Below are 26,089 nucleotides of genomic sequence, written 5' to 3'. Positions count from 1 at the left end.
CTTAATGTTTCATTGTATTTCATAATACAATATATAATTGCATTATGTAATTGTAACTGTAATAATAATATAGCTTCATAATAATAATAATAATAATAATAATAATAATAATAATAATAATGCACCAACGACACTTGTCAATAAGATCATGTTGGTTGGTTTGGTCTTGTGGGAAATGTTTAAAGCAAGAAAAATAAACCATAATATATCATCACCAGATTTGTCTTTAATATAAAATAAACACATCAGACTGTTAAAATTCAGTATTTTGTGGAACTCTGTATTTTTGTATATTCTGATACAAAAAACATCACATAGTTGCTTTTCTATTTTACAAGTACTAAACTCTCATATTTCCAAGGAAATGCTGTCTGTACATGTCTGCAGCTCGGCTCCTTCTGTTAGAAAGTACAGTGAAAACAGCTGAAAACAAATTTGCACTCATCAGCTGACATTACCTTGTCTCATAGCAGAAATAGTGAATATACAGAACTGATCTCAGACATGTTATGAGCGCATCCTGATCTCCGAAGCTCAAATAGATGTACAGCAGGAAGCATGAACCGACCTAACAAATCAACAACGTCCTGCAGCAGAATCTGTTATTGTCTGGATTTGACCTCAAAGGATGCTGCTGATTGGCTGAGGCTGGTGCCCCAATGCAGCAAAATGATTCAGCAGGTTTCATGTATTGTACTCAGGAGGGATGTTTCTCTCTGCCTGGCCTCCTGTTACATTAACCAATGAGCAGAGTTGAAAAGCACCCCTCCCACTAGTTCCTAAATATGTGTTTGTACTGCTGGGCGAGGCTGTTTGATGCTAATGCTTCTCACTAATTTGTTGACTGTCTTTCAAAATTCACTTTAAACAAATCAAGGTCTTTAATCCTCCCCTCCAACCAATTATGCAAGTAGAGTTTTTAAGTGCAGATGACGCAGCACGATAACATTTTACAAAGTAATGCAGCAAAGTGGCTTCAGTCAGGAAACAAAACTGTATCGGCGAGTCAAATTTTAGGCCTTTAAGTGCATTTTCCTTCTTTTCACATTTCTTCCTCCTCCTTCTGCTCCTCCTCCTCCTGCTCCAGGTCTATGCTGCAGTGGCACAAATCTGATCCTGAACCTCAGTGACAGTGCCACACCCTCCCATCCCATCCCTGCTGTACCATGCAGACAAACAGAAAGCGCAGGTTCAGAGGCAGCTCTTCACAGATCACCAAAAACCTGAATGATTTGGGCCTTCAGACATTATTACTGAATCTTTTTCCTACACAATAAGAGTGGCAGGATATTATACTTCACAAAAGTGATCAAAAAAGCGACATGTCTCAACAATCAAAACCGAGAAGGAGCATGATTTCAAGCGATGATGTCATCCACAAACTGGCACTGGGAGTTTTCAGCACTGCTGTCGTATGAACTGTAGGTGGATACATGAAGGAAAAAGAAAAACAAACAGAGCCTTTTAAAGACCGCACCACCACCTCCGCTGACAACGTTTAAGGAGAGTTATATAATCATTACATCCTCTTTGGCTCTGTGGCTCAGCAGCCACAGTTTCTCATACACTCAGCACTGCCTGCAGCACATGTAGCAAATATCAGAGCAGAACAATATTTCAATGCTGGATTATTTCCAAAATAACACTTTCCTGATGTTCTGAGCCATGAGTTTAAAACATGGCATCCATGAAACCCGCATAACCCCCAACAATGAGACTTCTCTAACAAATAGATGACATCATGGTGGCCATTTTTTGGCCGTAGTGTCTACCAACTAAATGCTCACTAGCCCTTTGCGAACACCTCTGCATGGGATGTTTTATTGTTACCACAACAAAACGCTGATTTTAGCCGCTTAAAGCAAATTGCGCCAGACTCCAGGATTTAGGCCAAGCTAAGCTAATCGCTTTCAGCAAGACAGGGAATGACTTTGTGTTCGACATTCAACAGGAGATTTGTCTCCAGCCCACGTTTTACAGACACTTAAATGATTCTCAGACTCAGTGATGAATAAAATGAACAGGAGGTTTAGAGCTCCAATCGTAATACCCACGTGCAGTTGAAAAATATATTATCATAACCATATATTTGTCTTCATCTACTGAATCGATTCACCGCATGGGTAGAAACACGTGGGCACATCGAAAGGTTTACATTATATTCGTACATGGCATTCATCCCTATGGATGTGAATTCACTGCTGTAATAGCCTACACCACACAAGCATCAGCAATGCTGGGCACTGATGTTTTCATTTCTTTCTTTCTTTCTTTCTTTCTTTCTGTTGGCACTTCTAGGCCTCCATACCATCAGGAATTGCTGTATGCTATTTCACTATTTCTCAGTGTGACCACATTTTGTGAGCAACTGGTGGAAAATGCGTGCATATTTCATATGCAGTATATAAAATGCAGGTGTTAACAAATAGAATGCAAATAGATAGTATTTCTGCACTGTAGGCTGAAACTCTAATTATTATTTAAAGGGTGCTAATCAGGCTGCCTCTAAAAGAACCTTTACTATAATTTCAGTTGTGCATTTGGAGCAGTACGTACAAAACAGCAACATCTTTGGTGTCTTCCCTCTGTTTCCCGAGCAACATCAGTGTCTTTAGCTCCATTGAAGAAGTGGTCTTACGTGAGTAAAAAAAACCCCTATTTTTCTATAAATCTTTTACATTCACAGTCTTTTCTTTACACATGTGCATCCACACAAGAACCTGGAGATGAGAAGCCATGGCATAGAGCTGAAGCTTGTGTTCTTTGATACAGTGAATCAAAGAGCAAAGGGTTTGGTGCATGTTGCTAAAGCTGCACCCCCGCTTTTTGTTAGGATGGTGTCTTCCACCCACAGGTTCTGTGCATTCTTGGAAACTGGCCCACTTTACGGTCTCCAACAGTGCGGGCTTTTGGAGTGTGTTTTCAGATAAAACTCTGAGAGCTGTAATTCAGCAGCCACATTTGTCTTTACAAACAGCTTAAAGAACCATCACATGATGGAGTGTATTCTGGGCTGTTTCACACACACTCTGCTAGGTTTTCACCAGCGGCTGCTCTGAAATGTCCTCTGGTGTTTTTTCCCCTTCACGAGATTTTTTCCTCTTCTTGTGGCCTGAGGAAACAAAACACATTAACAGTTAAATGCAGAAGGACCGGTGTACCTGTCATACACCTACTAGAAACTACCATACTGTTGTTAGATTTAAATTTATAGACAGCATTTATTTTGGCTTCTAACTAAGGTCACATATTATTGCCAGTTACTAGCATTGTAAGGCTTTGGATCTTAATTTAATGTGTAATTTTTACTAGAAACACATTGAAATGTTTCTGTTTATCAATCGCCTGTCTATGTCCAGACTTTCTGATAAATCAACATGGCTGAGGCTTTTGTTGTTGTTGTTTAAAATAAAATTCTTTTCTTTTCTTTTGGGTTTTTAAAATTGTTTTTAGTTTCTCGTAAAAAGATAAAAACACATCATTGCGCTTGAGGATGAAGTATCATAAAGTAACAGGTTTCTATGAACCAAAAAGTAATTTTCTCAACAAAAAGAAGGAAACACTTTGATCTAAACAATCAGTGGAAACCAAAAGCATCAATTCTTTGCAAACTGGAATAAAAATCAGTCAAATTTGTTTTATACACCAGATGGAGATTGTAGTTTTCACTCATATTAAGCATACATATGTGGAGCATTACATTTAGTTCTATTTTACTCAATCAATCAATCTTTCAGTTTCACTCAGTTTCACTTTAAACGTCCTTTACAGGCTTCTGTAAGCATTTGTTAAGCTGTATCCACACAGGCAGCAATCTGCTCATGGTGTATTGCTTTGAATGGTGAGTTCCAGGCTCCAGTTACTTAGGTAACAATCTAATGTATTTACTGCCCTGTGTCATGTCAATTACCCGTATCCTGTGATCTCATTGGAAATCGCCTCAATCGAATCAAATCACTTTTTTTTTTTTTATTGTCACATCACATGTGCAGGCACACTGGCACAGCACATGCGAGTGAAATTCTTGTGTGCGAGCCCCACAAGCAACAGAGATGTGCAAACACAACAACACAAACGAGCAAAATACAAGAATGGCCAACCTGAAACTAATAAATATATGTACAATATATAATAGTGTATGCATTTCTGGATGTGTATACTAAATATTTTCCTACGTGTGTGTGTGTGTGTGTGTGTGTGTGTGTGTGTATACACATTTTTACAAATTAAATAGTAAAAAAATAAAATAAAATAATAATAATAATAATAAAATATATAAAATATACAGAGTTGAATATGTGCAAAACAAGTGGCATTTATATACAGTGTTGCCTTGAAGTTGAGAAAGGTTTATCTCAGGACTGATTCACTTCTCATTAACAGTGATTTTTCACCTGTATTCACTTTAAATATTCACCTAAAGTTGTTGATTATCTTTGACTTTCTATTGTCTCTAATTTCTGCAACGCTTTTAATCCTGCGTGCACAAAGCTTTATTTCTTTGAGGTTTTCATTTCAGTTTGAAATGAAGAGAAGTAAACGATTTACATAGAAATACCCAAATCAACAAAACTCAAATGTCATATGTTGTTGTTTGTGTATAGTTTTACTTTCATGAAGATTTGTTTTTCAAATTCAGCAGCAGCAGCAGCAGCAGCAGCCTCCTACACATCGATCTGACACAAAGCGCTGGAATCATCGTCCAGAAACAGCACGAGAATACAGAGCAGGCAAGTCCAAAACACTAATGTATGTTTAAGTGTGTGTGTGTGTGTGTGTGTGTGTGTGTGTGTGTGTGTGTGTGTGAGCGCGCGTGTGTGTGTGTGTGTGTGTGTGTGTGTGTGTGTGTGTGTGAGCGCGCGTGTGTGTGTGTGTGTGTGTGTGTGTGTTTGAGTTTGCATGTGAATCAAATCCAAGTAGGAAGTGAGTGAAATGAATAGAAAGGGTTGGTGAATAGGTGGCTTGTGTGTGACTGACTTAGTTTGAGCAGCAGTTTCTTGCCCAGTGTGTCCTCTGAACCACTCAGCGACAGGCTGCTGATGAAAGGGGATGTGTCCGTTTCTATGGGAACAGAGGCCATGTCTGAGAGGGAGAGACAGAGAGAAAGAGAGAGAGAGAGATTATGACCTGTCAGTGATAAATAGCTTTGGTCTCTGCTAGAGGACAGACTAAAGTCCTGTGTGACTCTGTGCTAAGTTTGAGAGCCATGTGCTAAAACTATCTGTTATATTATGTTTGTGTTTGGAGATTTCAAGCTTTTTTCAAGGATTCAAGCTGGTGGTAAACCTGCCTTACATGCATTAATGCAGAAAAAGATTTTCCGTGATGATGTGTAGTGTGACGAGTGTGTTCTTTTGGAATATTTTAGTGTTGTATAGGTTTCATGTCTGCTGTCACCGTTAAAGACATGGACGTGACTTCCTCTCTGTACCCGTGTCTATATTTTGTGTGGAAGCGTTTATTTTTTAACATAAACCGTTAGACTAACCAGGCTCACATCTGTCCTCTCTGATGTAGGGGATCTCATCCATCCTCAGAAACACCGAATCACTCGGACTCTTCTGGCCATCAGACTTGCTACCTGCAGAAGACACATCCACAGAAACATGTACATCAAAAAACACATGATGTAGTTTGTTTTACTGGATTTTTTTACTGGATTTACTGGACATTTAAAAGATGTGAAATCTTTTACTGATTAGTGAATAAAACTGTTTTTAGCAGAAATAGCATGTTTTTCTTGGTTTTGGGTTTTGAAATGTTTGAATCCCATGTTAGACTCTGAGGAAATCGCATTTTTAAAAAACTGGATAACTTTACAGAGTAGATAATTTAATATACCAAATGTTGAACAATAAACTATACAACATAATTGTTTAGTATAATAATTATGAATGAAAATAAAATAGCAACCACTCACTGAAACTCTAGATTAGATAGTAGGTGACAATGGCTCTAACCTTTCAGTTTCCTGGTACAAAGTCTCTCCAATTTCCTGTTTGCTATATGCTAGTAGAGTTGATAAAGGTCACCAGTTAGCAAGTGAGTGAATCCTACAGACTTTAGGATTCACTGATCCTAAAGCTTTTTGAAGTATTTGAAGTAGTTTCCAGGGAAATACTTCAGCCAAACTGAATATTTCCAGCAATGACAGCAGGTCTGCAGTGGGTTAACTTTGTCCTACATGTGGAACAATGTCCTGACCCTCCAATGGACTCCATTGACTAGAGTCCATTGGCGGCTCTATCACTACAGGTAGGTACCATCTACTCCTTGGGCAAGATACTAACACCATGTCTCTGATGCATCCATCGGACTATGAGTGTATGTGAAAGCACTTATGTAGAAAAGGCAGAGAAAAAGCACGTGTATGAATGGGTGAACGAGCCAAGATGTATAAAGTGCTTTGAGTGCTCAGGTAAAGTAGAAAAGCACTATATATTACCAATTCTAAAAAAAGCTTATGTTAACTATCCTAATATTGGTTTTAACATGACTTCTTAATGGCTCAGTCACACTAGAGGAAAAAAATCAGTGGCTGATGTTTGCATTGAATGTTTTCACATTTGGAGCAAATTTAAAGTAGATGCAGTCACAACTTCAGTGCCCAGAAGTTCAGCGTGCAACGCCACAAACTGCTGTGGTCTGAGCTGCACTGACAGCAATCGGCCTCAGGCAATTTGGCAAAGGTAGGCTAATTTATAAATGCAGACAGATTTCCAACAGGCTTCAATCTGTCTAAGTCAGCATGCACCAAGGCATCTGTTTGCAGTAGGACACTCAACTCAGTTGGTTGTGATGTGGTTATATTCCTGTAAACCGCTGCAGAGCACCTGTGTCATTTTGCAGTTAAATTGTTGTCTTGCAGCAACAGAATTTCTGTTGCTGACCTACCAGGTGGGTAGCCTCTGAACGTAAGTAGTTAGTTTAATGTTCAAGTCGTTTAATATGAATTTCTGTGATTGAAGAATGCAGCACATCGGTACTTTTCACCAATTTATCTCAGTTATACTATCACTATACTAGCTTGCATGTAACTGTCAACCCATTCAATCTCAAACTGATAGCAGACTGATGACGTCCTATTGTTGTTTTATTGCTGTCTCGATGCACTAAAATCACTTTGAAGATGGCAACTGACTGTGAGTGACTGCAGATCTGGTCCCAGCCTTCAAACTGACCATTTCAAAGGCAGAAAGTTCATTTTGGTCGAGCTGCAGTCTTCAACCAAGACTGTAGAGACTCTGTGTCAAAAGCATTTGTCGCGACATGTCAACATACATTAAATAATAAGTCAAAAGAAGCGTTTACTTGAATAATAATGACATTAAAAATTAGAAATGGAATAGTAAATGTGGTCAGTACATGTTTACCTTAATGTTTTACCTCATCTAACCAGAAATCCTTTAAACTTTGATTTGCCATCTAATGTTTAATTTTAATCCAAAAACCAGAAATTAATTACTTAAGGAAATTAATACTTACACAGCTCTCAGGGCCGACCCTACACTTAAACATTTTCTCAAGTAGAAAAAACGAAGAAACCCACACAGCTCATGTCATTAATATTGTCTCTATCATTTCACTCTGTGGTTTTATCTCTCACTCACTCGTTTTTAAACATGCTGTTTTAGGGAGCTCAGGGTATTCAATTCCAGTCATACTGAATATTACACCCTTATCGATTTAGGAAAAAACTCATTTGCAGGAGTGGCATGGCTTTCTACCTCTGATGGCTCAAATAATCTCTTACTGACATCACTGTGACATGAAACCTGCTTCAAGTCATCCCTGTTGTCACGGTATGACTCCCTGTCTCTGGAGTCGAGGATACTTACGGACAATGCGGTTCTTCTCATTCAGCAGGGAGGTGCTGTGCGGCACACTGGACTGCTGTCCCCGGGTTCGGGCTGAACTGGGCCGACTTGGCTCCCTGGGTGGGGGCATAAGGGTGGCAGTAGTGTGGTCTGGGGGCATCAGTGTGGTGGTGGTGGGCTCTGGTGCTGGAGGCCCGGGGGTCGGGGAGTTGCTTTCTGTCAGACGGGTGTCAGCATCAGGGGTCTGAGGGGAGCTGTCCATCCGGGTAGCTGTTACTGCATTCTGGTAGTGACTCCGGGTGATCTGATACATAGAAGCAGAGGATTATGGGTATTATTAAGAGTTGAACATGAACCTATTCTTTTCTAAAAGTTTTTGTGTAATTCGATTTTATTACACCCTGTTATATCTAGTAATTAATAGTGTAAAAATCTCTTATTTTTGTCCATTTTTGACTAAATGTTTTTTCCTTATTCAGTGTGATGTAACGCCCATCATATCAGACTTGTCTTTACTTGTCATGGTCAACTTTCTTTTTGTCTTTTGCTACAAGTGAGATGAAATCAAGGACAATGTTAATGAGGACGGTAACGTGTGCTGCTTAGTTCGAGAGATCTCATTAAATATTCATTGTCTCAAGATCATTTGTGTCATCGTTAATGATCCTCAGGCCTTTTGTGTTGCACCATTGTCACAGTATAGCTTTCTTTCAACACTGCGAGAAGTCGTCTGAGAAAACTGAATTTCATCACTAGTACCTCGTCCACTCAGACACCGATGCCCTCTAACCACTGCCAGGAAAGGCAATCATTAAGTTACTGTTTAAAAAAACTGAAGTTTTAAGGACAAGCTCGCTTTAGCACTCAGTGGTGATGTTAAATTTAGGAGTAAGTGATTTGGTTATACAATAATGTCAGTGAATGTTCTGCATCTGATATTTGATATCCAAACAAATATGGCTGTGAGTGTGTGTGTACACTGTAATAGCACTGTACTGCCAAGGTTGAAGGCGACTGGATGATTGTGATGATTGAGATATGTAAAGAACAAAAAGATGGAAATGAAGAGAATTCTCCCGTCATTAGTTACACTGTGACTTTGCATGGTCCTCTGAAGGACTGATCCTAATATTTTTCCTGAAACTTAGTTTCTTCATATTGATCAGAACTCAGTTTGTAGTTTACCATAACAGGGATTTTAATATATCTGAGTCTATCCCAGTAACATTTGTTGTATACTGTGGGGGTGGATTTAATTTTGGGTTTTTTTTCAATTCAATTCAATTTTATTTATAAAGCGCCAAATCACAAAAACAGACGCCTCAAGGCGCTTTATATTGTAAGGTAGACCCTACAATAATAACACAAGATTGTGGGCAATCTTGTGTTACACTTTCCCCCGTCTGTCTTTTATCTGATTTCATTTTGTTCTGATAGCTGACGCCTAAGTGACCAGAGTTTTTTCAGTCCGAATTTCAGTCAGGGAAATATTTCTTCCAAGGAGCTATGAGCAAAAGATTTTGGGAATGTCAGACTTCCTCCAAACATGCTCTTCATTAATACAGTTCTTCAGCAAACTCAGAGCAGTCACATAAGCCTAAGAACAAACCAAAAAACTAAATATTTGTTCCTTGACCAATGTGATGTAAGAGCCCATCATACCAGAATTTATTAATCTAATGTTATATTATGAATGAGATGGAACACAGATGCTGGCAGCACAGTTTTTATTTACTTATGTATTATGGTAGATCTACAATAAGCGTTCAGACATTTCAGTAATTCTGTAATTTTATAAAATAATCCCGTTATGAAGTTCAGTCTCTGGTTTGGTGCCGATAATGGTCCTTCAACAAAATCCCCAAATTAAATGAAGTAAGAAAATTCCAACATGTAGCCTCATATTTAGTCTCAGCAAAAAGTTAATAAATGTAATGAACTTTTTTCAGTCATGGTTATACCGTCTCCCTCTCCATTCAAGTCAGAGTACATGTGCATTGTAAAGCATGTCGTCTTTCCAAATGAAAAGAACGCTTTCAGACACCATGTGAGTTTCAGGTTTTACCTTGATGAGCTGAAGGTGAGTGAGCTGCCTTACAGAGTAGTCTGGCAGGTAGACATTCCCCCCTCCATTCAGCTGGCTCATACTTCCCCCATAGAGCATCGACTCAGAGCGGTCCAAACCGCTGCTACGAGAGGGCGATCTGTGGACTGCAAAGGAGGATATGATATCAAACATGTATCTTTTAACAAGGACAGAAAAATGGTAGAGGAGTGTCAGTCAAATCACGAAAGATCTCAGGGATGTCGCTGCAGCTGCATGGCAGTTAAAAGACTCAGAAGTGTTCACATTACGCCCTGTTATATCTAATATTTAATACTGTTAGACTCCTTACCACACAAATCTTACAATAATATTTAAATATTTAAATGCTGCCACTCAGAGCATTTAAATGCTACAACTGAAGATTTTTGAAGAGTTTCAGAGCATTTTCACAAATACACTATGTGTTTGCACAATTTCACTCAAGCAGTATATTATGCATGTTTAGGGAACTAGTGTTCATTCACTACACAGTGTTTGCTTCATGGTGGAGTCACTAAGGGACACATGCAAATGGCAGATCTCACATTTTACATTTAACCTAATATTTAAATACACCGCGTTCCAAATTATTATGCAAATTATATCTTTCTCTAATTTTTCTAAATAGTTGGTCAAGTGACAGTCAGCATAATTTTCGAGTCATCAACCATTAGAGTATAATTCAAATGTTACTCAACAAAACTGCCAATAAAAACAGTATGTTTTTCAAAAATAAAAAAGTTAAAATGCACTGTTCCAAATTATTACGCACACAGAGTTTCAAAACATTTTATAGGTTGTAGAGAAGTGAAAATGGTCATTTGTTGAATTTGCAGCATTAGTAGATCAATTTTACTGAAATCAAAAGCTATTTCAATCAAAAACATCAGGTCAAGTTACATATTAACATTGGAGCCCTTATTTGATAGCAGTTTTACAATTCTTGCATCCATGGAACTTGTGAATTTTCAGAAAGTTTCTACTTTGTCTTTGCAGGATGTCAGAATAGCCTCGCAGAGCTGCTGTTTGGATCTGAACTGCCTTCCACCCTCATATTTTTTTTTTGCTTGAGGATGCTTCAAAGGTTCTCAATAGGATTGAGGTCAGGGGAGGATGGAGGTCACACCATGAGTTTCTCTCCTTTTATGCCGATAGCGGCCAATGATGCCGAGGTATTCCTTGCAGGAGATGGTTCATTGTCTTGCATGAAGATGGTTTTGTTGCAGAAGGCACAGTTCTTCTCTTTTTACCATGGAAGGAAGTGGTCAGTCAGAAACTCCACATACTTTGCAGGGATCATTTTCACACCTTCAAGGACTCTAAAGAGGCCAACCAGCTCTCTCCCCGTGATTCCGGCTCAAAACATGACTCCACCACCTTCTTGCTGACGTTGCAGCCTTGTTGAGACATGGTGGCTGTCCACCAACCATCCACCACTGCATCCATCTGGACCATCCAGGGTTGCAATGCACTCATCAGGGAACATGACTATTTGAAAATTAGTCTTCTTGTAGTTCTGGGCCCACTGCAGGCATTTCTGCTTGTCAGAATTGGTTAGGGGTGGCCGAATAGAAAGTTTATGCACAACTGCGAGTCTCTGGAGGATCCTACACCTTGATGTTCGCAGGGCTCCAGAGGCACCAGCACCGTTTGCTGCTTTGCTTTGGCCTTTTAGCAGCTGCTCACTTAATCTCATGTATTTGTCTGGCAGAAACCTTCATCATTGTGCCTTTATCTGCACGAACCTGTGTGTGCTGTGAGTCAGCCATACATCTCTTAAAATTATGGTGATCACACTTAAGTTTTCGTGAAATATCAAAGGTTTTCATTACGTGTCCAAGGCATTCAACTATTGCACACGTTTCAGCAGCAGAGAGATCATTTTTCCTTCCTATATTGCTTGAAAATGATGGTCTGCTTAATAATGTGGAACATCCTTCTTTAGTAGTTTTTCCTTTAATTGGGCTCACCTGGCAAACTAATGATCACAGGTGTCCGAGACTGATTTCAGTCATCCAAAGAGCCCTGAGACACAATTCCATCCATGGGTTTAATTGAAAAACAACTTATTTAATCTTTATGACACAATTTGCATAATAATTTGGAACACGGTGAATGTTTTTATTCAATTACAATGAAACAAAAATCTGTGCCTTTAACTTTATGTGCCTAACAAGCATATATAACTGCACAACTGAAAGCATTCTATCATAATCTTTAATGAATAAACTGTGAATTATCACTATACTCTTCAAAGCAGACAAATACAATAAAATACAAATTTTCTTATTATCAGTCTTCTTGTTGCTTTAAAAAAACATTCATCAGCAAACTACTTAAAAACATGCCGAGATTTTTAGAGTTTCAACTAGAACTAAATCTTTCAAATTTGCTTTGATTTTAAAATCCTCTCACTGATCAAGGAAAGGTTTGATATCTGGCGACTCATTTGTTTATATCTGATAGAAAGTGCGTTACAGTCTAGGGTGGAGGTTTTACATCTTCTGTATACTCTTTTTTGGTGTGTCATGATGAATTTGCAGTATTTATATTTATAAATGGTGAAGCTGTTTCAGAGTATGTGGAGTTCTGGCTTCATGCTCGTTGGTTTATAAACTCATTTTTAGTTTTTCTGTGAATTTGTGTTGATTTTTGCTTCTATCATTTTGACAGCAGATACTAAAGGTTAATAATCAGGCCACACACAGTGCTTAACAAGTTTATTAAATCACCTGTGATACAAAAAACAAACCAAACAAGACAAATGTTTTAGAAACTTAAAAATGAAAAATGATTAAATTGATTTGACTGAATTCATATTTTATACCCACGATTTTATGTTATTATGAGGGTAAGTAAGTCCAATTTGGCATGATAATAAAAAAGTGCTTTACTATTTTATTTCTGCTTTTTCTAAAATAGTAAGTTTAATAGACAATAACTATGTTTTAGCATTAAAGAGCGTGGGCATACTAGCGTATTAACCATTATAGAAACATAAAAAAACGATGTTGCAAATTAACAATAATGTTAATCTAAGACTGCTGTGGTATAAACCTTACATTCGGTGGTGGTCTAATATATTTGTAAGTTCAATGATGTTTGGGAAAGTCTTTTGTACCTGCTGGCATGATGGCCGGGACCCCGAAATAAGAGAACGCTCCATTCTCGAACTTCAGTGCCTCCTTACCAAACTCTACTTCAACTCGACCCTGCAAAATAATATTGGAGAAATATAACGTGATCTGACTGACTGGCACACAGGATATCATAGCCATAGCTAATTACTGCCATGGCGGAAGGTCAAATTCTTACAGGTACCTGTAGCACTAGGATGAAATAGTCCACTGGTTTGTTGCGCTGGAACAGGAAATGCTGAGAGGCTCGTTTGTTCTTCTCATCAAACTTGAGTTCTTGAACCACACTGGGGTGTTTGATGAGCCTCAATAAGATCTTCTCTGAGATGTGTGTTGGTTTGAAGGGCTCCACTTCTGAAAAAAAGCAAAAAGATACAGGATTGGGTGAAGACAAACGCTGCAAATATTCTTGTTACAGTTGCTAAAACACTGATGTTCTTGTTGCATATTATGCAGAAATGTAAGCGCTCTGACAGACAGAGAGGCGATTTGATTGGCTGCTACCTGTGGAGAGGAAACGATGTGTTGCCAGGAGAAGCTGGGGGGAAATCTTCACTTTCATCTCATTTTCTGACAGTTTGAAGATGGAGAAGTCCTGCTGCTTTCGCTCATGATGAGAAACACGACGCTTTGTGCGATTATCAGCTTAGACACATAAAAACAGCCTGATTAACTCTTACATTTCCATGTATTTTGACCACGTACGTACATTTGAGCTTATGCACGTGTGTTTGCACACATACTGTAGAGATCTGTCTCATCCAAGATCTCTGACTTGATGATTTCCTCAATGACATCCTCCAGGGTCACGATGCCCATCACCTCGTAGAAAGGGTCACCCTCACCCTCGTTGTTAACACGCTGCACGATGGCGAGGTGGGACTTCCCTGCATGCACAGTGAGTCTCGAATCAGTGTCACTTTTCACTCAAAGCCATTTGCAGTATGTATAAATACAAGGAAATCCATTCAGATTACCCAGCTGTAAATATAACCTTTTTTAATATTTAAAACAATATGCAATATGGTCCTGTTTAACTTTTACACAGCTTCACAAATATCACTAATGGAAAAGAAATTTCAACAGCAGCGTGCAAAGTCATTACCTTTGACTGAACTATTATTTAACAACCTTGTATGAAGATGAGTATCAGAGTGATAGTAGCTTCTATCCCCAGTGTTTCATTTTTTATATGGATGTTCTCCAGTAAGATCCATGACTGGTTGTCACAGTAAACTGTGTGGAGTGTGATGATTGTTAGTGGACCCACATGCAGAACACAGGTGGAATTTAACATCATTTAATGCTGGAGCAGTCAAAAAAAGCACAGTCTAAAAACAAAAAATAAAATCCAAGAGTTATGAGGAATTACTACACTGGGGTACACACAGCAATGTGGGACAACTCGACAAAGGCAAGGGGAGACTGAGACAATAAATACCAAAGGTACTGAGGCTTGAAAAAGCAGGTGGGAAACACAGCAGAAACAAATCATGAACAACAAGACAAGGGAAGTAGAACTCAATGTAAAGCACCGGTGACAAAAGACTACCAAAGTAAAAGAGGAAATACACAATCAGTTGACAACAGACTCAAACATATAAACTTTACACAGCAGGGCACAAGGGAAAGAAAATAACAATAGAATATAACAAAATAAACCTAAGGCAGAAAGTTCATGAAAATAACTAGAAAAAAAGGGAAACACAGAACTAGAAGTCAGTGAAGTCAAATGTGACAAACAAGAATACACAATAATGAACAAACAGAGAACCAACAGAACATTAAAGAGCACTTCCCCCTCAAGGGCAACAACTTACAACTTTGCTTTGTTTTTATTACATTTTCTTTTTATTGCAACATGCTGACGTCAGTCTTTTTAAAAAACTTACGATACGATGATGTCACAAACAAACAAACACAACTTCGTAATATGGTCATCTCATTCACACTTCTCTGGCTCTAAGCACAGAAGCCTCGCCCACCTGCCGATTAACTCTGTAATGTTTACGAGGAACAGGCAATCAGAACAAAGTAAAGTCAGAAGGAGAGAGGAAGCTCCTAAAAACCCACAGTGAAGGGAATTATGGGCTGCACAAAGACTCAGTATAAGATAAACAAGGATTATTTTGAAGTATAAGTCATGCAAAGCTACCCTAGTACAGACCCTTAAAATTGAGGCAATCGATTGCTGGAAACAATTTTATAAAATGATGATTGAATTTGTTTAACTTGACTTACTAACAGTAGACCTTTTGATTCTTGAGATGTGAGACTTGGAATACAGTTATCCTGTAAAGTGTTGGTGTGTCAAATAAGATGATTAGATTTCATATTTAGCCTCTGGATTAGATTTAAGTAATGCTCCTTCCCTTTCCACTGCACAGTATGAGGCATAATGACTGAGTGGAGCTGTGCTGTCTGATGTTCAGTAAGTGGAGCGCCAGCGGGAGCTGAATGGAGTGGGTGTAACAGCAGATGGGATTTAATACAAAGGGCGCTCTGGATGCAAAAACACAATCCATCATATGAAAGTCTGCATGCTCCTGCTGTGTTTACTTCCAGGTTGATGAGTGTGCGCTTTTGGAGGTAGCATCTTGTGGCGTTCCCAAAGATAAATGGCATAATTAATAATCCATGCACTGCTGGATGAAAATCTTGTTTGGGAGCATATTTTACAAAGGAGAAAAACAAAACAAAATGATGAAGTGCTTAGTCAGGCTGACAGGATTGTCTTTTGATCTTATTTTGTTTGAGATGTGTAGGAAACATAATGGAAGAGCGAGTTCACCGAGTAAAGAGTGAGCCCTTGTTTGTAGCCCCTCCTATTCTCAGCAGCCTGGCTTCAAATGAACTTCCTCGCTCTCTGCTCTTACACTCTTTGCCTGCCAAATACTACCTCGCACACACTGATGCACAAACACAGACTAACACAAATGCACACGATTCTGGATTCTGGCAGTGTTTCTTGTAGATAAATAGGTCAGGCGTACATCCAAAGTGGACTGAGAGAGGCTCATGTGCAGTGCGTTCTCTCACAGTATTCTGTTTTTTAAAGACGGCAACTATGTCTCAGTGTCTTTCCTTGCACAATTACATCTTTCATTTATTCAAAGCAAGTGTTTTGGAATTTAACATTTTTATTCTTGACTTTTAACAGCTATATTGTAAAGGCATCAATCATTCATTCATTCATTTCATTTTTCATTTCATTTATTTATTCATTTTCAGGCACAACAAAGAACGAAAGAAAATGGCTGCCTTCATTTCACTTGGGGAGATGGCGTTGGGTTAGCTTCCTCCGTAAGGTCTCAGGGCAAACTAAAGTAGCTTTAACTGGTCTACATAAGTCAAAATATAGACATATAAAGCATCTTTATACCATATAAAGCATCATAAAAGATAAAACAATAATTTATTGACAATAGAACAGAAACACAGTTGACCTGCGATTATTGTGTTCTTCTTTTGTCTTTCCTTTTCTTCCTCCTATTATTATTGTTATTGTTATTATTATTATTAGTTGTTGGGTTTTAGTTGTAATAGTAGTGGTAGAAGTGTATGTGATAATTAAGTACATTTTAAACAAAACATTTTTTAAACATACTTTACTAATTTATTTATTATTTATTAATTTATTTATTTATTGTCTATAGCCTTGCAACTTTTTTTAGACAAACTAATCTTATCAAAAGTTTAGGATTCCTTTAAACCTTCAACTCCTGGAAACAATGTCTCCTTGCACCAGCTGTTTTAAACTATGTCTTCTTATGGCAGCTGACATGTCTGAACTGAGCTCATCCTACAGGTTTCATTCCTGTAAAGAGGGACTGACTACAGCAAAACCAAGACACAAGAAACGATGCATAGCATTCATAAGGTTCAATTCTTCAGATCTGAAGAAGCCTCATGGATGACAGGTGAAATGTCCTCATGTAACTTGCCTTTCTTCCCAAGCCACTTATGGGGAAGTTCAACATAAGGTCAAAATTACAAGTTTTACATCTGGCTCCTAGCGTTATTTATGTTAGATTTCCCCCGTTTGGAGATATTGGCTGTAGAGATGTCTGCCTAACAAAAAGGCACTCCCCTTGAGAGGATCAAATTGCCAAAAATATGCATTTATTAAACATCTAAGGCTCTTTCCTGAAACCATTACTCTGTTATTTTTTTTAAATCCACAAATGTGGCTGAACAGATTTATGTAGGCACTATTTTCTTTCTGTTTAACTACATTTTCAATCCAAAAAAACAAAACAGAAACCCTGTGCTGCTAGCTAATGTTACAGTTCAGCCATATCAATAACATGAGCCTCTCTTCACAGAAAGATGTACTCGTCTCTCTGCACAGTTTATGGTTGGAGCATTACAGCGCTGTGAATAAATATTTATCCTCTTCCTGATTTTGTAGCTGTTTTTGGATCTTTGTCACCATCAAATCTTTCAAATCACCAAAGAAATGTCCAGTTTTATTATGCTGTTTTTAAATATAGCTTACTTTAAAAAAACAAAGCAAAAAGCAGAGAAAGGAAAGAATTATATAGCTGGACCTTGCTATTGTGTTTCACATGATCGTCCTGCCACATAACTCAAGACCTCTTGAGCTTCAACTCACTAACTGATGTCCGGACATTTTCCATTAGGACAGCAGAATTCATGATTCCATCAATTACAGCAAGTCATCCAGCAACAAAGTCCCAGGCTACCTACCACCGCCATGCTTGACCTTTGGTATGAAGTTCTTTTTATGAAGCACTGAACTAGTTTTATAATCGATGTAACAGGATGTAAGCCTTTCACCAAGTTCTGCTTTTGTCTCGTCAGTCCATAAAATATTCTCCCAAAAGACTTGGAGGGCGTCAAGATGTTTTTTTAGCCAATCTAAGATGAGCCTCTGTTTTCTTTTGGTCGACAGTGGTTTTCTCTCCCACAGATGCCATTTTTGTTCACTCACGTTCTCACTGTTGAATCGTAAGCACTGATCTTAACTGAGGCGAGTGTTCTTTTGAGTTCTCTGAGTTCTCGATGTGCTCTTAGAGTAGTGTTGGTAGGCCAGCCACTGTTCCAGATTTTCTCCATTTATGCATAGTTCACTGTAGTCCCACAGCTTTAGAAACTTCTCTGTAACCCTTTCCAGATACAGTTGGCAATTACTTTTCACATAGGGCCAGGTAGCTTTGAATAACTTCTTCCCTTGATATATGAAATGATAATTTAAAAATGACATTTTGTATTTACTAAAATATTACAATTTGTTTGATGATCTGAAAACAGGCAAGTATGACAAATATGCAAAACTAAGAAATCATATAAAGAAAATAGTTCCTATTTGAAAATGCGTCATTCTAAAATGTCTCTTAAACAGATTATGGACTGAAATGTAAGAAGTGGACATGAGAAAGAACAGATGGCGGAGAGACAAACTAGAAATACAGCACACTGAATATTTTATACTCTCCCTCCTTGGAGACTGCATACTGAGGGGAACTGAGAGAAGGGAGAGGATTCAGAAAAAGAAAAAATAGTGTAAAGGGATGAAGAATTTACACTAGAAGGACAGCATAACTTGATGCCTGTCATTAGATAAAGCTGACCTAAACTAACATTCACTTCTTCTTTTTTTTCACTGCATGTCCATCAGTGAAAACTCATACTGTAGTGTTTTTGGTGGTAGTAATGAAATCTGACTTTCACTGACAAAACTCCTTTCCTAGTTTCAGTTCTCTGTTAAACCCACTTTGATCAAGCTTTCTGTGCAGGGCTCTTATTCAGCTTCCCACCTGTTTAAAGAACCCTATGCCTGGCAAACTAAAGGTCCCCTGTACTGGTGCTGCCGTTGTACACAACAGGAAATGTGTTACTTGGCTGCTTTCATTTGTGCCAGACACACTGCTTAGCATTCCGGCCAAAGAATCCCTGTGCAGTCTCACCAGACCAGCAGACTCTCTGCTGCAGCTCTGACCTGCCTTCAGATGCAGTCACATCAATGTTTTACTTACTTTCAATCAATTATCACCTCTGCTAACCAGCCCTCCTGTTACTCTGTTCTGCACTGCAGCTAATGTGCTGCAGTTCTGCACTGCAGCTAATGCGCTCTCTCTCATTAAACACTGGTTAACTATTTTCCCTGTTATAGTCAGAATTTAGGTCTGAAGTGTAATTTTAGCAATAATTACAATGTTTTAAATGCACTCGAAAGAAAAGGTTGGATGTAAACTGACCTTTCAGCCAGAGCTGAGGTTTAATATCAACATCTTTTGCGACCAGGCTCTAGCTCCGCTCATATTCATCTTTGGTAACTTCAGTACTTCTACTACTCCTCACAACTGAAAACACAAAAGTAACCGTGAGTGTGTATCTAGAGCTTTACGAGGGATGGCATCTCCTGCTAAAACATTAGAATTACCCAATGATATAATGTATATACCTCTGAAAATGGTCACTGCAAGCATATTAGATACTTTAAGTATATTTTGGTACTAAAACTACTAAAACTGTGCCTTTTACTTCTTTTTTAAAAGAATACATAATACTCAAAAAAGCCAACATAAATCTGGCTCTTATGAAATCCTGCTCTACATATGATACCATCTGCATGACGACAAGGCGGCACATAAGCAAGAAAATTGTACAAAAGGTTTTCTACACCAGATTTCAACACTGTCCTTATTGCTTTGTGCTTATTGCTGAACAAATATGCCTGTGGCCTGCAGACTGCTCTGTTTAATCATCTAAATGCTATGCAAATAAATATGGTATGATCATGCTTTAAGGCTAAAGTGCAAAACTGTGTTTGCATAAAAGATAATCAGCCCTTTATTTGTAGTTATTCCTTAGAATTTCATTTCTTTAGTTTTATGTTCCTTTTTCTTGATGATTGAAAGAGCTCTGGCTCAAATCAGCCCACAAAGCCAGCAGGCATATGTCGAGCAACCACTGATGCATTATACAGTACTGTGCAAAAAGACTTGAGGCACTGCTTATTTCTTAGTATTTTGCTTCCAAGCAGTCAGACTTTCTTGTCATTTTTAAAGCGATAATTCTTCAGGCTTTCTAAAAGATCTTTTAAAGTTTTTATTTGGGATTTTTTCCACTCATTTCCAGTTCAGTCTTTGTACCTAACCGTTTTCAGAGGGATGTTTTTGTTTTTTCCAAGGATGAACCAGGGTGGTGTCTACACAGAACAAATCAATTAATAAAGAACCAGTTTTGAGTTGTACCTTTAGACACTTTGTTACTACCAACCTGCCACAAAAACACATCATTTTCATGTTTTAATGGGATCAATAAAAATGCCAAAAATAGCACAGTTTAACAGGCATAAAATAGTATATTTAAATCAACAAGTTGATTCCCAAAGAGTTATTAGCCAAACACGTCATATCTCATCTCCTCACATATTGTGCAGTGTGTCCTTAAAGAATCCGAGGAAACCTACAAAAGAAGAAGAAGGCCTAGAAATCTATCGACAGTTGATGAACAGTATATGAGAGTCATGTCTATAAGATTTTTTTTTTTGGAAAGATTTAACAGGAGAGATCTAACAAATCACACGAGAACTGAAAATGAGCAGAAATCTGGTCTTCTGGAGTGATGAATCCAAATGTGAACCATCATCAATATGCAAGAAGGAAGACAGGAGAGAGGTGCAACAATGCGTGTCTACAGCCATCGGTAAAACATGTTTTGCAGTTGCTTTTCAGCCAGTGGTGTTTGCAATTCACAACTGATGGAATTATGAATAAAGACAAAGCACATGATGATTTTGACCCGCTGTGAAATACCATCTGGAAAGTGTCTGAATCCCAACAGCTTCGTATTTCAGCACAAAAATGATCCCAAACACACCGCCAATGCAGTATAAGCATGCCTGGATAGTAAAACCTCAATATTATTGAAGCAGTTTGGGATCATTTTAACAGAGGACAGAGCAAAAGGCAGACCCTGAAGACAACTTAAAGAAATGAGAAGAACATCTGCCTAAGAGAGTTCAGGCTGTGTTAAAGAATAAAGGTGATCATTGACTATTGCTTTTATTACTATTATTTGTTCCCATTTCCTAGAAAGTTTTAAAGAAATGAAGGGTGCCTTAAGACTTTTACACGGTGCCATAGATCACCCTGCAGCTGTGTGTTTCCTGCAGCTCTCTTTGTGAGCACCAGCTACTGCAGGAGTCTCACTGAAATGAATAAAAGGGCCTGAGTTTTTCTGCTGCAGTGCCTACACAGAGACAAGGAGGCACAGGGACACACACACACACACACACACACACACACACACCAAGGACAGACCTTGTTTATAATCCTCTGACTGTGTAGATTATCTCATCCAGATCCCTTTGTTGCAGAGCGACACAAGAACTATATTTGTGTTCATCCTGCAGCTCTGATGGCATCTGGCTTCATACAGTACAAGCTACTACATAATCCAAATATATGCAGCTCATTTTAAATCCACACACAGGTCTTGCTTGTCTGTTACAGGATGTGTAAGACAAGACAAACTTTTTGTGCTTAAAGCTAAAGAGTCAAACAGCTTACATTTCTGGAAAATTCTACCATTACCAAGTTTATAAAATGTTTCCAAAAGCATTTCACTACAACACGCTTAAAAAGATGTTCAGAATAAATAGAAACCCCTCTGTGACATTTGGCAGTGAAAGCTTTTCGCTGTTTTGTGCCAAAACAGACAGAAATACAAACGTCTCCCGCAAACAGAGTCTGCCTGGGCCAAGGTGTCCTCTATTTATCTTCCTCTCCTCACCACAAACACAGCAGAAAAAAGTGCTGACTTTGCAGGGTCCCTGAGAATGCAGGAAGGCGGTGATAAGCAGCAAGGTCTGTGATTGGCCAATTCGAACCCCACCCATTTAAAACTAGAGTAAGATGGAACAGCCTGCTGCCTGCATGCAGGGTGGAAGACTGCTTCGAATCTGCAGGGGAAGCTGTGCACACTGCAAAAACACAAAAAGGGGGAAAAGAACAGCTCCTTTTCAGCTTCAGATTGCAACAGTGCATATTTGCATTCCATCTGGAGATGAAAGAGGGTTAAGCACTGCTGCTAAAAGATAGGTCAGCTGTCTCAGCTGCAACTTCCAGGGCCCATATCATTCTCGAATTTAAAGGTGGCAGAAAACAAATTATGTGTCAGTACACAAGTTGCCGTCTCAAGTTCATACATTAAATACTAGTTTATTAGAGGGTTTGATTTCCCTGTGTGAATGCCACAAGTGCCGCAGTGAGACATTGAGTCCTTCCTGCTCCCTTTCTCAACTGTAGCACTTTAAAGCGCCGGAAAACATCTGCAAAGCATCACAAGTATGATGAACTGCAGAAAAAACTTTCTTGTTAAAAACAGGACTCATGAGTGCAAAGATAAATCAAGTTCAAGTACACAACAGGAATGTTTCGGGGTTGTTGGGTTTTTTTTGTTGTTTGTTTGTTTTTTTGTTTGTTTGTTTGTTTGTTTGTTTTTGCCACCTCTCACCTGCTTTTCTCACCCAGGTTACTTACAGAGTCTGTTACAGCTTAAGTTATAAACTTGAAGCACCAGCAACCTGCTAACATGCCACACCCACTCCCTTCTAACACCCTTCTCACCTTTCTTGAACTCCTCCAGCATGGCGTCCAGTTTAGTGTCGTTAAAGACGCAGTGCAACGGGTGTTTGTAGAACTGGGTGATGGTCTTCAGGGGGGTGCAGTCGTCCGGGTCCACAAACGCCAGGTCCTTCACAAACAGAATGTCCACGATATTGGATCTCTCGTTCTCAAATACCGGAATCCTCGTGTATCCGCTCTGCATGATCTCGGACATGGTGTTGAAGTCCAGCACCGCGTCCGAGGCCAGCATGTAGCAGTCGGTCAGCGGAGTCAGGACGTCCTCAACAGTTTTGGTGCGCAGTTCTAGTGCTCCCTGTATGATGTTGAGCTCTTCTTTTACCAAGTCGTGGTACGGGTCGGTGACTCGCAACATTTCCAAGAGTTTCTCTCTGGTGTAGAAGTTGGAGATCTCCTGGTTTAAGATGAGGTCCAGCAGCTTGCTGATGGGGTATGAGATGGGGAAGGAGAGAACCATGAGCAGCCGTGTCACCCAGATGGTTTTGGATGCGATGGCCAGGCCGTGGCGCGATGCGACCGAGTGTGGAAGAATCTCCCCGATGAAGAAGATCCCGAAGGCGCAAATGACCGTGGAGAGCCAGGTCATGCCCAGGATCTGGCACATCCACACGGCGAGCGAGGCGTTGATGATCGCGTTCCCCAGCAGTAGAGTGCACAGGACGTAGTTACCATGCCGACGCACAGACTCGATTTTCCGCGCGTAGTTCTGTTCCGTGTCGGTGCCGCTGTTCTGGAGGACCTGTAGCTCCACTGGATCGAGCGCCAGGAGGCTCAAGTTCAGCCCGCTGAACAGAGCTGACAGCCCGAGCAGGAGGACGGAGACCAGCACTTGCAGCCAGAGCTCCGGCACTGCTGAGCGCTCCTTCACGGCCACCCAAAAATCTTTAGTCCGGTAGTGTTCCCATTTGGATCCGTCAAAGGCGCACATGGAATAATATTTAATCTTCTCCCCTCTCCGCAGGTCTTTGGCCAGCAGCTCCACCAGCACCGAGTTCTGACTGGAAGCAGACTTGAAAGAGCCCAAAACCTCGATGTCGGAGGTGCTGGCGTTCTTGTCCATGCACATGTTTCGCTTCGGGTGAACTTGCCCCTCTCTACCGGGAGTTGGCTCTTCGATGAAGGCGATCCAGGGCGCGGCATTGTTGGCACGAGCACGATTGAGCTTCTGCGAGGAGGTGGAATAGTAGACCCGAAGTATGAAGCGAGTCCCCTCGGTGGCTTTCAGCACCCCGTCCTCCACGGACAGCTCCGCCCCGGTCTCCTCTGGTCGAAAGCCGAGCAACCCGAGCGCCGGGGCTGGCAGCAGCGAGCAGGCGCAGAGGAGCAGAAGCAGCCGGCTCAGGGAGAGCGGAGCCCCGTAGCAGAGCAGGGAGACGGCTCGGTATCGCGCGGCCGCATTGGATGCAGCCATGATGCGGTGTGAGAAGCTCTCTCAGTCCACGGTCTCCGGGTCACGTGCCGCGCGGTTCCGGTCCATGTGGAAGAAGGAGGGACCACCAGCGCTCCGCTGACTGCGGTGCTGACAATGATGTTCGCCAGCACACACACACATACAGAGGGGCGGGGGGGGGGGGGGCTCGCCACCTTGCCCTGACGCAACTTTCTAATAATAGCCTCGTGGATTTCACTGTGGAGTTTACATTACATATGTTGCGCTCAGCAAGTCCAAGCATCCTTTTCAACCTTCATCGAGGTTTAAATAATGACTTTATCCTCAGCAACATCACTGGGTATAAAACGAGCATCTCAGACAGGAAGAGTTTCTCAGAAGTCAAAATGGGTCGAGATTCACCAATAAGTAAAAGAACAACAAAAAAGAAGAAGGAAAAAACACATTAACAAATCGAGGAACAATTCAAAAACAATATTCATGTAAAAATGTGTAAAACTGCAAACACTTTGAATATCTCATATTACCAGAAGATTCAGAGAAATCTCAAGAGATCTCTGTGCAAAGGAAAAGACTGAAAATCAGTATTAATTGGCTGTGATCTCCAGGTCATAAGACAGCACTGCTTTAAAAATGGACATGGTTCTGTCATGGAAGTCAGGAAAATATCCAGAAATGACTCTCTGTGGACACAGTTCGTTGTGCTATTCACAAATGCCACCCAAAGCTCCAAGAAGCCAGAAACCCAGTGATTCCAAAAAGACTGAGCTAAATTGTAAAACTGTTCTGTGGTCTGACACATTGAAATTTAAAATTCCTTTTGTTTGGAAAACATGGATACTCTGCAAGCAGAGAGGGACCATCTCTGATACTATGGGAATGCATTCATGTCTGGAAATGACTGGAATTCACAGCATACACACCTGGAGATGAATGCTAAAAGACTTAAACAAGTTGTAGAGCAAGATTTTCTCCAATCCGGATGATGTCATTTGCAGGTGAGGCCTTACATATTTCAGCAAGACAATATTGAACCTTCTGTAATGAAATGAAAAATATAAAGAATACTCAGGACTGTTGAGCAAGCAGAAGCCCATATCATGCACCTTGACTCTGTGTTAGCTAGTTCCCTGATTCCTGAAATAATAACGATTACTCCCTAAACTGCTGCCTTAAAACAAGCCCATTGTCTGCACTATCACTATGTGCTTTTCAGTGAAAATAATGGGATCAAACAGCAAAACAGAACATCACAGCAAAAGAACAACAACACACCCAAGTTTCAGTGTTTAGTCTATTACAAAACAAACAACCTTTTTAGTTTGTTTGTTTTGGGTGAGCGTTAGAGTAATGATCAGCAGTGATGATGACAGACCTCACGGGCTAAAAGGTGCTAACAAAAGTTGGTTCAACAGCTTTCAGCGTGGGCCGATTTTGAAACACTGCTATTATTGCTTATTATTTTATTAATTGTAGTTTCTACATGGAAATAAAAACAACAATGGATGACAAAAAATACCAAAAGTAATCAGACTTTATCAGTCTGTCACATTACTGTGGGGGAATTAAGGCCCCTCGAGGTTTGGACTTTGACTCGTCCATTGCAACAGCTTTATTCGTTCCTTTTTTTGCCTGTTCTGTTGATTTGCTGCTGTGCTTGAGATCATTGTCCTGTTGTAGACCGGGCCTTAGCTTTTGGTGTCATGTTGAGCTGTGTGGCAGGCAGGGGTTGGATCCAAACACAGGACTCCAAGACAAAAACTTGACTGAAAGCAGCAGCTTTTTTTGGAAAAACAAACTAACAACGAAGTACACAAACATAAGAAGAAACAAACAAAAGAACAAACAGACGAAGACTGAAGACTTAAATACACAAGCAGGACAAGCAGGGGATGGGAAACAGGCGGGGACTAATTAGACATAACAAGACAGTGAGGATGCAAAACTGAATACCCTGAATACAGGACAAATGACTATCAAAATAAAACAGGAAACAAGAGACATGACAGGGAAACAGATGAAAGAACACGTGAGGTTGAAGG

General features: G+C 39.8%; 1 protein-coding gene across 1 annotated transcript; it reads right to left on the bottom strand.

Moving 5' to 3' along the window:
* Nucleotides 1-206: 206 nt before the first annotated feature.
* Nucleotides 207-24,189, bottom strand: LOC146706876 (metal transporter CNNM1-like). Its single transcript, XM_085458171.1, has 10 exons — nt 22,640-24,189; nt 13,784-13,927; nt 13,545-13,685; nt 13,225-13,394; nt 13,025-13,115; nt 9,883-10,028; nt 7,839-8,121; nt 5,489-5,581; nt 4,978-5,082; nt 207-3,112 (listed from the first exon to the last, which is right to left on the bottom strand). Exons 1-10 carry the CDS (start codon nt 24,066-24,068, stop codon nt 3,033-3,035), a joined length of 2,682 nt encoding a protein of 893 aa, XP_085314297.1. The 5' UTR covers nt 24,069-24,189; the 3' UTR covers nt 207-3,032.
* Nucleotides 24,190-26,089: the final 1,900 nt, after the last annotated feature.

This window comes from Copadichromis virginalis, linkage group LG6 (genome assembly GCF_057382275.1).
Source record: "Copadichromis virginalis isolate Kocher_CV1m ecotype Utaka linkage group LG6, C_Virginalis_male_GT1.1, whole genome shotgun sequence".
NCBI classification, from domain to species: domain Eukaryota; kingdom Metazoa; phylum Chordata; class Actinopteri; order Cichliformes; family Cichlidae; genus Copadichromis; species Copadichromis virginalis.
This window is presented reverse-complemented; position numbering and strand designations above follow the sequence as displayed.